General features: G+C 54.2%; 1 protein-coding gene across 1 annotated transcript; it reads right to left on the reverse strand.

Moving 5' to 3' along the window:
- Positions 1 to 753: 753 nt before the first annotated feature.
- Positions 754 to 11,006, reverse strand: ZP1 (zona pellucida glycoprotein 1). The gene is made up of 12 exons (XM_004389313.1): positions 10,823 to 11,006; positions 8,949 to 9,070; positions 8,323 to 8,686; positions 8,007 to 8,150; positions 6,905 to 7,092; positions 6,735 to 6,832; positions 3,715 to 3,842; positions 3,432 to 3,621; positions 3,200 to 3,344; positions 1,382 to 1,463; positions 1,158 to 1,274; positions 754 to 896 (listed from the first exon to the last, which is right to left on the reverse strand). The coding sequence occupies exons 1-12, from the start codon at positions 11,004 to 11,006 to the stop codon at positions 754 to 756; spliced, it is 1,905 nt and encodes a 634-aa protein (XP_004389370.1).
- Positions 11,007 to 12,891: the final 1,885 nt, after the last annotated feature.

The raw sequence follows: 12,891 nt of genomic DNA on the forward strand, positions 1-12,891 counted from the left end.
CTTGGGCTGACTGTTCCTGGATGGACTAATCCTGGGAGGCCCAGGGTGGGCGAGCCGCACTGGTGGTGAGAAATCTAGCCAGGAGCCATCAGTGGTAGGCTGGTAGGCTCAGAGTGGGGACCATGGAGAGCTCCTTCACCTCAGCTTTAGTTCTTTTGGCCCTGGGGGGGGGGGACTCTGGGTGCCCCTCATCCACGATGGCAGCCAAGCAGGCTGCTTCAAGGATGCCCAGTCAGACCTCCAGTGTGTGTGGGCATTGACAAGACTTTCTGGGCCGTTACTCCCTGCCACGTTCTTTGACTGCCATGTTTTTACCCTCCTGTACCTTTGCTCTTCCTGTTCATCTGCCTTCTTTCCTTGTTGAAAAGCAGTCTCCCACATTCACTTTGGGGAGATACTTGGCTCTACCCAGGGTCTGGCAGACATTAAGTATTTGTAATAAAAACAAAAAACCCATTGCCATCAAGTCGATTCTGACTCATAGTGACCCTACAGGACAGTAGAACTGCCCCATAGGGTTTCCAAGGAGCAGCTGGTGGATTTGAACTGCTGACCTTTTGGTTAGCAGCTGAGTGCTTAACCACTACACCACCAGGGCTCCGTAAGTATTTAATAGAGGCCACAATTCTAAGAGACCAGAGGTGACTCCAAGCAAGGGGAAAATTCTAAAACAAAACAATTCTGTTCCCATTGTCATAAATAAGTACCACGCTTGCTTCCAGAAAGTTTGAAACAATGGTTTATTGAGCCTATTCACCCTTTGCTGCTTTCCTGGAGCTTCTGGGCCCAGGCCTGGCTCAGGCCCATGAAGATGCTGACCACCAGGACCAGGGCAACAGCCAGCAGCAGCAGGATCACCCAGAGGAGTAGCTTGGAGTTGGAGTTCCTGGTGGAGCCTGCTAGAGAGACAGGATTTGAAGGACCACAGGCTGGGTGAGTCCCCTCTAACACACCCATCCATGACAGGCCTTTGTGACCACCCCAGCTGGAGCTGGAGCTGCCTTTCTGCAGATAAGGTGGCCCCTGTCTGTCTTTGCTCAGTTCTCCATTGAACGCAGTTACCCCATCTCCTGCTCTTACTGGCGCTGGTGCTTCCCCATTTTGTCAGCACACTTCTGGGGGTCTGGTGTCTGAAGGGACTAAACAAGTCCTCCTACCTGTGGGCCCCAGTGTAGGCTCCTGTCCGCTAGAGTCCTCAAAGCCCACCAGCCCTGGAGAACTCGCAATGTCCTGGGGCCTGGAAGCGTTGTGGTGACCCGAGAACCGTCGCCGTCCTGCCCAGGGGAGAGGTATCTTGGGTCTCCAGTCTTTTGTGGCCCAGAAGCCAGGGAGGGGCCTGAAGGAGTATGAGAGAGGAGAGAAGGCCCCACCGCAGACTCACTGGAAGTCCCAGAGCTACACGGCGTAGAGCAAGTCCCCAGCGCCGAGGGGTGACAGGCAGAAGCGCTGCAGAAGAAGTAGACCTGGTGGGAGGAGAAGAGCGTCAAGGAAGGGAATGGTCCAGTGGCACCAAGCAGGACGGACTATGGCAGGAGCACAAGACCCAGGATGGGAGCCCAGAACACGCTGCTGCTGGCCAGACAGGCAGGAGAAGTCTGGGCGTGTTGACCAAGACAGGCCGAGACTGCAGCCCCATGCTCACGGAGCATAGAGCCATAAGCGTGGCTGCCCATTTTGGAATCCATGTCCACCTCCTTCCACTTGGTCCAAGTCTTCAGTGGAGTGCCCTGCCTGCAGGAGCCACTGTGTTCAGAGCCCCAGCCTCAGCTCGCTTCTCCACCGAGGCCTCTGGCTGTAGAGCCTACCCAGGAGGCCTGCATTGCTCCCTTCCACCCTGTGTCTGACACGGAGAGGGAATTCTGAGAAGGGGGCTTGGCCAGGCAGCAGGAGAGCAGATGACTGCCACCCTCTCCTCCCCAGCGCAGGCACTGAGACTTGTTTACGTGCCAGCCAGCCAGGCTTCCAGGCCACAGCGATAGGAAAGGCCTGCCTGTGGCTGGGGGCAGGAGGGGAGGACAGGTTATGGCTGCTCCCAAAAGCACAATGCCAGGGGCAGCTCCCAAAAGGAGTAGGAGGAGGAGGAGTTGGCCTGAACTAGCACCCAGTAGGCCTGACCAGTGAATGCCCCTTTATTGAGCAGGTTTGCGTCTCATTTCAGGGAAGAGGCACCCTAACAGGAGCCCTGGTGGTGCAGTGGTTAAGCCCTGAGCCGCTAACCTAAAGGTCGGTAGTTTGAACCCACCAACCGCTCCATGGGAGAAAAATGTGGCAGTTTGCTTCCATAAGGATTACAGCCTTGGAAACCCTGTGGGGCAGTTCTTCTCTATCCTGTAGAGTTACTAGGAGTCAGAATCATCTTGATGGCAAAGGGTAACAAGTGCTAGCAAGTGAAATAAGTCTACTTCTGATGTAATAATGTGCAACTACTTAAACAGATCTGTGTATATTAATATGAGAGATGTGATATTGTTCAGTAGAACAAATGCACACAGTATGTGGCCTATAGTGCCATTTGTATATTATGTAGAAAACCTAGATGAATATACGCTAACTTTAGCCACTCTTACCTTATGAGGAAGTTGCTAAGTTGAATGCATATTTACATTGAACCCATCATCATTTCTAGACTCAGAAGCAAGGCCACCATGACTAATGTTCAGATTTACAGTGGACTGTGTCCACACTCGGAATCGACTTGATGGCAGTGAGTTTGGTTGGTTTTTCTTTTTGTGTGTGTGTCCACACTCAGCATTTTCCTTCCTCCCTCTTGAGTTATTTCCAGGCTTCGTCTGGACTAACCCGAGACCAGGACCCTGTGCTTAGCACCCCCACTCCATTTGTACAACAACAGAAAAACAGTTGCTGACTTATGGCGACCCCATGCTGACTTACGGCGACCCCATGCTGACTTATGGCGACCCCATGTGTGTCAGACAGAACTGTGCTCCACAGGCTTTTCAGTGGCTGGTTTTTCTGAAGTAGATTTCCAGACCTTCCTTCCAACGCACTTCTGGGTGGACTCCTACCTCCACCCTTTTGGCTAACGGTCAAACAGGCTAACCGTTTGCACTACCCAGGGGCCCTCTGTACAACACTCAGGAAGATCCAGCCCCATCGCGGGAGCTTTGTCTGCATTCCTTCCCCGGGCACAGAGGGGCTCAGCGACCTCACTTAGCTGAGGAGCTAGGTGCTTCCTTACCGGTCCCCTGAGGGCCCTGTGGGAGCCCTTGTCCAGAAAGGCGAAAGTGGCCACAGTGAAGCGCTGGTAGTGAGATGGGAAGGGCAGTGTGGTCCCGTCCAAGGTCAGCATTTGGGTTCTGTAGCCGTCGCCGTCAAAAGGACACCTGGGAGGAGAGAGTCAGGGTGGTCTCCAAGCTGTGGGCAGGCAGGGAGGGAGCCCTCAGGTGGCTAGGGCACCCACTGCCCCTCACCCGTCTGACAGGATGGGCCACTGAGGCTGCTGGAAGGGGTTGGTGCCGGGCGTGGCCCAGCACTGGTGCAGCACCAAGGCCAGGCTAGGGTCTGTCCTCTGCAGGAGCCGGACCTCCACGTGGACCGGCTCCTGGAGCAGCTTCAAGACGGGGTAGTCTTCCTCCCCATAGTAGGAGCTGAAGGTCTTGTCTGCAGGGAGAGGGCTCGTGAGTCCTGGGCGGCTGTGTGTCAAGGAGGCGGGGGGTGGGGGGGAGGCAGAAAGAGAAGCTGGGGACTCCGTACCCTTGGCAATCCGAAGCTCAAGCCTCAGGGGGCCAGACTGGGTCACAGGGCCAGGCGGCGGGTGTGGGAAGACGGAGGCCTGGACAGGCAGGAAGTCACTGGCGTTGAAGATACAGCGGACATGAAGCCTGAAGGCCAGATGCAGGACAGTGGGGGAGAAGACACAGAATCAGCATCCCAGTGAATTAACGAGCCAGGTCCTGACTATGTAGATGTGGTGATGAGTCATCCAGCAAGGCAGTAGTCACCTGGGTGACGCACATCGCTGCCAAGGTGGGTGAGGGAGCTTGCCTGCTCCTGGCCTCTGCCCACCCTGCCTTCCCAGGGCGGCCTGGCAGTCCCCCTTCACTTTCTCTTCAAATATCCGAGTCTGCTGGGCCAGGCCCTATTCTAGGGACTGAGATCCTGCAGGATGGAGAGGACGGGGCCTGATCCCTCGGCTGGGCCCACCGTGCCTACCCTCAGACATCTGCCCTGTTGTGGTGTTTGAGGCCCTCAGAGCAGGACAGTCAGGCCTGATGGGCTGGCCCAGGAGCTCTGTCCTCTGACAGACCTGGGCTTGAATCTTATTAGCCCTGGGAATAAGTTGTTTATCCTGCTTGCTCATTTGCTAAATGGTAATCACCCCCTCCTCCTGAGGGCTGTGCTTCTGTAGCCTTTATCCAAGGATTAAATGAGGTCAGAAGATAATGCCCCATGTCTTCAGGTCTGCCACTGTGTCTAGTATCTCCCTTCCTGGCCTAAGGGCCCTGGCCCCCCTCAGCTTGCTGAGCCAGGTTCACAGTTGGGGGTGGGGGCAGGAGGTATTCTGCAGAAGTGACCTGACCCCACCCCACCCCACCCCATCTACCTTTCCTTCCCACTCCTGAGTGTTCCACCTTTGCCTCTATGGGAGGACCGAGCCCTGGATGGCAGGAGGCCTGGGTTTGAGCCTGGGCTAGAAGACGTTCTATAGATGGAGACTGAGACCTGCATAGTTCTATGGATTGAATTGTGTCCCTCCAAAAAGATATGCTGAAGTCCTAATCCCAGGTACCTGTGAATGTGACCTTCTTTGGGAAGAGGATCTTTGAAGATGTTATCAGTGAACATGAGGTCATATAGGAACAGGATGGATTCTAATCCAGTATGAGTGGTGTCCTTATAAAAGAGGAGAGGAGACCCAGAGAGAGAAGAGGCATGGCCACGTGAAGATGCATCTACAGGACAAGGAACACCTGTGGCTAACAGAGGCTGGGAAGACAAGAAGGGCACTTCCAGACCCTGGTCAATTCGGACTCCTGGTGACCCTATAGCACAGACTAGAACTGCCCCATAGGTTTTGCTAGGCTGCAATCTTTATGGGAGCAGATCGCCGGGTCTTTCCTCCCAAGGAGCAGCTGGTAGGTTTGAACCGCTGATTTTTCGGTTAGCAGCCGAACACTTAACCAGCGCAGTTCCACTGTGTCACATGGGGTTTCTATGAGTGGAAACAGGCTTGACAGCACCCAACTAGAGAGTGTTCAGAGAGAATACGGTCCTGCCGACACCCTGAATTCAGACCACTGGCCTCCGGAACCGAGAGACGATACATTTGTGGGGTTTTCTTCCGGCAGCCCTTGGAAAGCAGCCCAGTCTGCATCCATGACTTAACCTGATCTGAAGCCCTTTCCACCTCCACTGCTCGCCCTCTGAGGGGCCTCTGTCCTGCCGGTTACAGCCCGTTCTCCTTTCCCCACACCTTCCTCACACCTGGCCACTCTGTGTTGAATTCTGGCTAGCATCCCGTAGCTCTTAAATCCAAGAATCTAAAGCATGAAATAGGTTGGTCCCCCACCCCCAAAAACAAACAACACTTGAACACTGACACCAACCCTGCCCCGCAGGAAGGGGAGATGGAAACACCTGGGCCTCAGCTCGGTGTCAAGCACAGAATTTCTACAGCCCTTGAATAATATCTAGAGGAGCCCTGGTGGCATAGTGGTTAAGCGCTTGGCTGTCAACTGAAAGGTCAGTGGTTCAAACCCATCGGGCGCTCCTCGGGGAAAAAGATGTGGCAGTCTGTTTCATAAAGATTACTGCCTTAGAAACTCTACGGGGCAGTTCTACTGTCTATAGGGTCCCTATGAGTTGGAATCAACCAGATGGCAGTGGTTTATTCTAACGGGGAGTCAGGCAACATACTCCTGGTCACACAGCGAAAGTGGAGACTCACAGTTGGGAGTGACAAGTACCGATTCTCTCAGGGACACCCCCATGGACCTCCTGGGCACCTCCTGGGGCGGGTGGCTATACCACCTGAGTCAGCAGGCCTGGCTGGCCCCTTTCAATGAGGGGTTCTTCCCCCAGGTCCTCCCTCCACCCATCCTCAGAGAGCTTTGTCACGGGGTGTCTCCTGCCTGATCTGTGGCTTCATAAGCTCCGAAATCAGGATGTGGCCACAGCTCAGCCTCTTCCTGTTGCCTAGAGGAAGCCACTTTCATTTGCCCTGAGCTTAGTTCTTGGAGGGATAAAGGCAGGGCTCTCGCGAGGACTCTAGCCCCCTCAGGCACTGCTGCCAGCTTCCATCTGAGCCCTGAGTGTCAGGCAGGGAAGACCTCACTGAGCCCTCACATCAGCCCGACAGAGGGCCATTACCCCTCCCTGCCTAGTAGTTGAGGGGAGTCCCTGGGTGGCCCAAATGGTTAAGCACTTGACTACTAACCAAAAGGTTGGCAGTTCAAACCCACCCAGAGGCACCTCAGAAGAAAGGCCTGGCGATCTGCTTCTGAAACGTCACAGCCTTGGCAACCCTATTGGGGCACAATTCTGCTCTGCATATGTGGGGTTGCCATGAGTTGGAACCAACTCGATGGCAACTTTGTTGTTTTAGTAGCTGGGGAAGTGGAGGCTGGAAGAGGAGGTAGTTTGTCTATGGCCACAAGCCAGGTAATAGAGCCTTGACTTGAACCCAGCTGACTCTAAAGCCTGGTCTAAGCTATCTTGTGCGCCCTCTCACCCAAGCCCACAGCCCAGCCTGTTCAAGGAGGGCTCCCCCTCACCGGAAGGTGCTGTCCCATGTGATGGAGCCCCGGGGTCCCATTTGGACATCGATGTCAGACACCAGCTGGTTCTCATAGATGAGCTGGTTGCCAGCCACCTGTGGGAGAAGACAGCTGGGTGAGGCCCTCGAGGGGTGGTACTGAGTGCCAGACTTGGTCCTCGCTCCTACCTGGACTGTGGTGCCACAGTGAGTGAGAGGGAATCGGAAGACCACAAAAGCACCTGTCTTCTGGGCTGGGGGGCAGCTGGTGGGGGCATAGGCCAGGTGGACATTGGCCAGTGTGATCCTGTGTGCCAAGGCTGTTTCTTGGGACACCACCAGGACGAGGTAGCCATCTCTGAAGCACTGCACAGTAGCTGGGACAAAGACAGATCAAAGAGGCAAATCAGGGCCGTAGGGCTTAGCGCTCATCTAGCACAGAGTCGGGGATGGGCTAGATAGCTATCAGCATCTAAGCATTGGCCTAGGGGTTGGGAGACCTGGAGCCTTGTCTTACTCTCCGCCTATGCCAGAGTGAGCTTGAGCAAACCCTTTGTGGACTCAGTTTCTCTCATCCATGGAAGAAAAGGGTCAAGCTGTGCTCTAAAAGTAGGCTCATCATATAATTTATCACTAAACTAGGATGTTCTAAGTCTAAAACTAAAAAAAAAAAAAAAAAGCAAAAAACTAGTTGCCATCGAGTTGATTCTGACTCATGGCAACCCTATGTGTGTCAGACTAGAACTGTGCTCCATAGGGTTTTCAGTGACTTGATTTTTCGGAAGTAGATCACCAAGCCTTTCTTCTGCGGTACCTCTGGGTGGACTTGAATCACCAACCTTCCAGTTAGCAGCCAAGCATTTAAGCCTTTGTGCTGCCCAGGGACTCCAAAACCAGTTGCCGTCAAGTTAATTCTGACTCATCGTGACCCCATGTGTTTCAGAGTAGAACTGTGCTCCATAGGGTATTCAATGGTTGTGATCTTTTGGAAGTAGATCACTAGGCCTTTCTTCCAAGGCACCTCTGGGTGGATTAGAACCACCAACCTTTCAGTTAGTAGCCGAGCTCTTGACCATTTGAAGGGAGTGTTCTTAATAGTTTCCTGGGAAAATTGTTATGAGGCAAGCTGGGATGTGTGGTCACCCCATCTAAAGGTCTCTTCCTGCAGTCTGTCCTGGGAGTCAGGCTGTCCTAGGAGTAGGATGTTAAGCTGAGTGTCAGCCAGTTGGGGGCAAGAAGCAGCTCTCCTACTGGTGCAGCTCCAGGGCACCGGGACCATGGATGACTGTACCTGTGTTGCTATAGTAACACGGAACCTCTCTGGTATTGTCATAGCAGCAGCCAGCCTGCTGACAGGCTTCTTTTGAATTTCTTCTTACTGTGCAGGGGATGTGCCCAGTGGCCACCCTGCACTGCTCCTGGGTCAGATGGGTACCTAGGGTTGGGACGGGGTGGTAAGGACATGAGAAGGAGTCACGCTGGGCTGCAGACTTCCAGAGGGATGGAGGAGGTGTCCTCGTAAAGCCCAGTAAAGGGCTGCAGGCCACCCGAGGCTCCAGAAGGCCTTGGACACAGAGAGTCTGCACACCCAGAGAAGCCCCACATACCTATGTAAGCTGGCTTGTCGACATCCCAGTGTTCCAGGGTGTTCTGCTGGGGTTGAGCCAGGGTGGAGCCTGTAGGTCCAGGTCCCAGGGATGATGAGGCAGGGGTTGGATGGATGGAGCTGTGATCTGGTAACAGCAGACTGGGAAAGGCATGGCTGGAGCCAGGGGAGGGGTGGCCAGAGGTGGGGTGGAGGGAAACAGCATGAGGGGTAGAGAGTGAAGACATGGTGGGTGGCACCAAGTGGGAGTCCAGAGTCCAGGAGCTGTCGGGCTTAGGACAGATCAAAGTGGCATCTTGTACTGCATCAACAAGGCCATCAGGCAGCAGGGCTTCTACAATCACCGTCAGGTGGGAACGCCCATCCTGCAGGTGAGAGGCAGGCTAGGTGAGGGGAGCCTGGCTAGGTGAGGCCACCACTTAGTATCCTGGGCAGAGGAGGGGCCAGTGAGAGCTGAGCTAGAGTACCTATGCACGGGACTGAGTCTTCCTCACCCACCAACTCACTGAGTGACCTTGGGCTCCGATTCTTCACTGCTCCACAAGGGGCTTCACCAGCCAGACATTACATTAGGGCAAGCTCACTCCCAGCTTCCAGGTTCTCCCGAGAGCAGGGAGCAGTCCCTACCTTCTCCAGCACGTGGCAGCCTCTGTAATCAGCAGAGAATACCACAGCCCCCTGGGGCTTGGAGGTGATCCAGTGGTAGCAGATGGAACAGTTGTTCACGTCCAACTGGTTTCCAAATTCATCTGGGGTGGGGGAGAGGGAGGTCAGGGTGGCTGAGGGGTGAAGCCAGAGGCTGCTGGGGTCGGGTGAGAAAAATCCCCGCTCAGGAGGCAGGAGACCTGGGTTCCAGACTTAGCTTCACTACCAGCTTGCTGTATATCCTTGGGCAAGCCCTTTCCCCTCTGGTCGCAGTTTCCGTGTCTGTAAGGTGATGATTGGCTTCAGCTGGTCTTAGGATCTCTCTAGCTAAGGTGCTCTCTTGACACCACATAGCAGTCCCCAGAGGGAAGGGCCCTCCTGTGGCAGGAAAAGGGTGCAGTGGAGAAGGATAAAGTGGGTCTCAGGCACTGGCCTGGGTGTTTTGCTTCAGGTCCTTTGAGCTTAGTTATCTACGTTCTGTGGACAATGAGCAGCTGAGGCTCAGAGGGTGAGTGAGCTTTCTCAGGTGCTTGCCATGAGGGCAGAACAAGGATTCGAACCCAGGGTTTTGTAGGAAGAGCTGAGCCTGTTTGCAGGTTTGGTGGTTGTTGCAGTCACTTGGGAGGGTGTTCACCACCCTGTCAGCCCAAAGCAATCAGGGCGCCCTCTGGGTGTCCGCTTACCCCCTGCACTCCTGAGCAGTCCACAGGGCAAGGTTGGGTCATCTCTCATTTTACAGATGAAGAAACAGAGACTCAGAGGTCTGATCAGTTGCCCAAGATCACACAGGTCAGAAACTGCAGCTTCAAATCCATTCCAAACCCATGTGCCTTTTCTCCACCCGAGGCCACGTCCACCAGGCCCTGGCGCTCAGAGCATGGTTTGTGGGCCAGCATCCTCGGCATCAGCTGGGAGGGTCAGAAATGCAGACTCTTGGCCCTGACTGTGGTGGACTGAATTGTGTCCTCTGAAGAAAAGACATGTTGAAGTCCTACTCCTGTACCCGGGAACATGACCTGGCTGTGAACTAGGGTCTTTGAAGATGTTATCGGTTAACATGAGGTCACACTGGAGTGGGGTGGGTCCTAGTCCACCCTGAGTAGTGTCCTCATGAGAGAAGAGACACAGAGAGACAGAGGGACGGCAGCCATGTGAAGACCATCCACAAGCCAAGGAACACCTGGGGCTACCAGAAGCTGGGAGAGACAAGGAAGGCTTTTCCCCTAGCGACCAGAGAGAGCATGGCCTGCTGACATCCAGAATCCAGACTATCGGTCTCCAGAACTGTGCGAGACTATGTTTCTGTTGTTTAAAGCCACCCACTTTGGGGTATTTTGTTACAGTAGCTCTAGGAAGTGAATATACTGTCCCAGACCAACCCAGTGTGGTGCATCGAGTCGATTCCGACTCAGCCCCCCGTAGGACAGAGTAGAACTGCTCCCATGGAGTTTCCAAGCTGATCATCTTTATGGAAGCAGACTGCCACATTTTTCTCCTGTGGAGCAGCTGGTGGGTTCGAACTGCCAACCTTTTGGTTAGCAGCTGAGCACTTAACCACTGCACCACCAGGGCTCCTTGTTGATTCAGAACCACTGAATCAGAACTTGCATTTTTCAACAAGGTCACCAGGTGATTCCTGTGCACAGTGATGGTGGAGAGGTGCTGCCCTGGTAACCAGGGAAATGAAGGCTGGCAAGTTGCCTCTCTCTCTTCCTCCTTCTTCTCCCTAGGGGTGTTGGTGAGACGGACACCCCCGGGCCCCAGGGAAGCTCTTTGCTCCAGGGGAGGTCCCTGGCTCCCTGCTGCAGCCTGAGGTCTGGGGGGTGGGGACGGGGACTCAGCCGGCAGGCACTTACCCACCACCTTGAAGCGGACCGTCCGGCCTGGCCCGGGGAGCACCAGCAGCTGCATACCCTGGACCCCACAGTCGTAGCTGTACCGCAGGCCTGGGAGGCCAGGCTCGGGCTGTGGCCGGTGGCTCAACCCTGGCCCCAGAGTGGCCGCCACCAGCAACAACAGGACTACACGACTCCAGGCCATGGCCAGGACCACTGCCCCCAGGCATAGCAGTAGGAAGATGAGGGCCCAGGCCTTATAGGTGGAGGTGGCAGGTGGGCGCCTTGGAGAGCCGAGGAAGCCCACCTGGGGGTGCCCACCTGGCCACCAGGGGCCGTGGTGAAACTCCTGCCCTGAAAGCAGGGGAAGGCACCCTCCCAGCCTGGGACCCTGAGGGGCTGGTCGGAAACCTGTGCTTAGCCCCTCACCCCTGCTTCCTGCCTCACAGCTGGGGGCTGGGAGCAGCCTGGATGCCTGCTCAGCAGGAGTGGTTCTGCCCGGGGCGTGGGGAGGAAGGAGGAGGAACTTTCTAGGAAAGGTGGATTGAGACTGCAGGTGGGCTATGGGACAGGCTAGACGGCTGGGAGGTGGCCCGTCTCCCAGAGCCCTGACCATTCCCTCCCTGCCTGGTCATGTCCTCATGGTCCTGCCTTCACATCTGGGCCTTGAGGCCAGGAGCTGCAGGGACAGTTGTGGTGGGCAGCAGGCCCCGTTACTTTACTCCCCACTCGGAGCTTTGGGGGGCCAGCAGAACAAGACTACGGACACACTGCCGCTGCTCTAGAGAACTCGTGGTCAAATGAGGGGGACAGGTGAGTAAGCAGACTAGACCCCCTCATTGGGCTTGCCTCACGATTAGGTGAGTGAATATGACGATAGCATTACTAATAAAGGAGGCCCCGTGTGGTGTGAATGGTTAAGCGCTCAACTACTAGCCAAAAGGTTGGCAGTTTGAACCTACCCTGGGGTGCCTCGGAAGAAAGGCCTGGCAAGCTGCTTCCAAAAGTTCACAGCCTTAAAAACCCTATGGAGCAGTTCTACTCTGCACATGTCGGGTCGCCATGAGTTGGAACTGACTCAACAGCAACTAACACCACCACCACCACCAACACTAATAAAAATAACCTGAATGAACAATGAAATGTAATGTGGTATACTGGATGGAGTCCTGGGACAGACATTAGTTACAAGCTAAGGCAATCTGAATAAAGCATGGACTTCAGTCAACAATAATGTATCAACATTGGTTCATTAACTGTAACAAATGTACCATATCCATGTAAGGTATTCATTGTAGGGGAAAATGGATGTGGGGTATATGGGAATTCTGTACTACTCTTCTCAATTTTTCTGCAAATCTAAACTTGTTCTAAGAAACAAAACTAAAAAAAAAAAAAAAAGAAAAAGATGAGAGAGGCTCCCACAGGGCAGCGCTCACCAAGCGCCAAGGGCCTTGCTTGTATTAATTAGCTCGTTGCACCCACACGGCCACCCCACCGTCTGAGGCAGGGACTCTCATGATCCCCAGTTTATGGTGCTGATTCATGTAAGTGCTTGGCCCAGGGCCTGGTGGAGAGTTGAGCTCAGCAAACCTTAGTAACCAGCGGGTTACTATCATTCATAGCAGCAGGGAGAGTATATGGCTTAGTAGCCAAGAGCCTGGTTCTAGTCCAGCCTCTACCGTTTTCTAGCTGTGACCTGGGACGCATCCTTTATTCTTCTGAGCTTCGAGTTTTCCATGGATAACATGGGGACAATATTGCTTACCTTGCAGAGTCGACAGGAAGACATAAATGAAAGAGAGAAATGATGTGTGTAATAAATTACACATGGTCATGATTCAGCACTTGGTAATGATTAATGGTCACTGTGACTGAAGCTGATGGGGAAAGGTGGTGGGACAGATGCTCAGGAATAGCGTGGGGAGAGGTGCCTACCCCAGCACTGAAGATGCTGGGTGGGCGTGGAAGGAAAAAAAAAGTTGCCATGGAGTCAACTCCAACTCATGGTGACCCCATGTGTGTTAGAGTAGAACTGAGCTCCATAGGATTTTCAATGGCTGATTTTTCAGAATTAGATCGCCAGGCCT

The sequence above is a fragment of the Trichechus manatus genome, unplaced genomic scaffold (assembly GCF_000243295.1).
Source record: "Trichechus manatus latirostris isolate Lorelei unplaced genomic scaffold, TriManLat1.0 scaffold00240, whole genome shotgun sequence".
Lineage (NCBI taxonomy): Eukaryota > Metazoa > Chordata > Mammalia > Sirenia > Trichechidae > Trichechus > Trichechus manatus.

Bases quoted from the DNA above. Each gene is read 5' to 3' on its own strand.
- ZP1 (XM_004389313.1), bottom strand. From the start codon at position 11,006: ATGGCCTGGAGTCGTGTAGTCCTGTTGTTGCTGGTGGCGGCCACTCTG. The intron at 3,622-3,714 runs GTACGGAGTCCC...CTCTCCCTGCAG, and splicing joins TGAGCTTCGGATTGCCAAGG to ACAAGACCTTCAGCTCCTAC. The intron at 1,464-3,199 runs GTAAGGAAGCAC...TCCTCCCACCAG, and splicing joins ACAGGGCCCTCAGGGGACCG to GTCTACTTCTTCTGCAGCGC.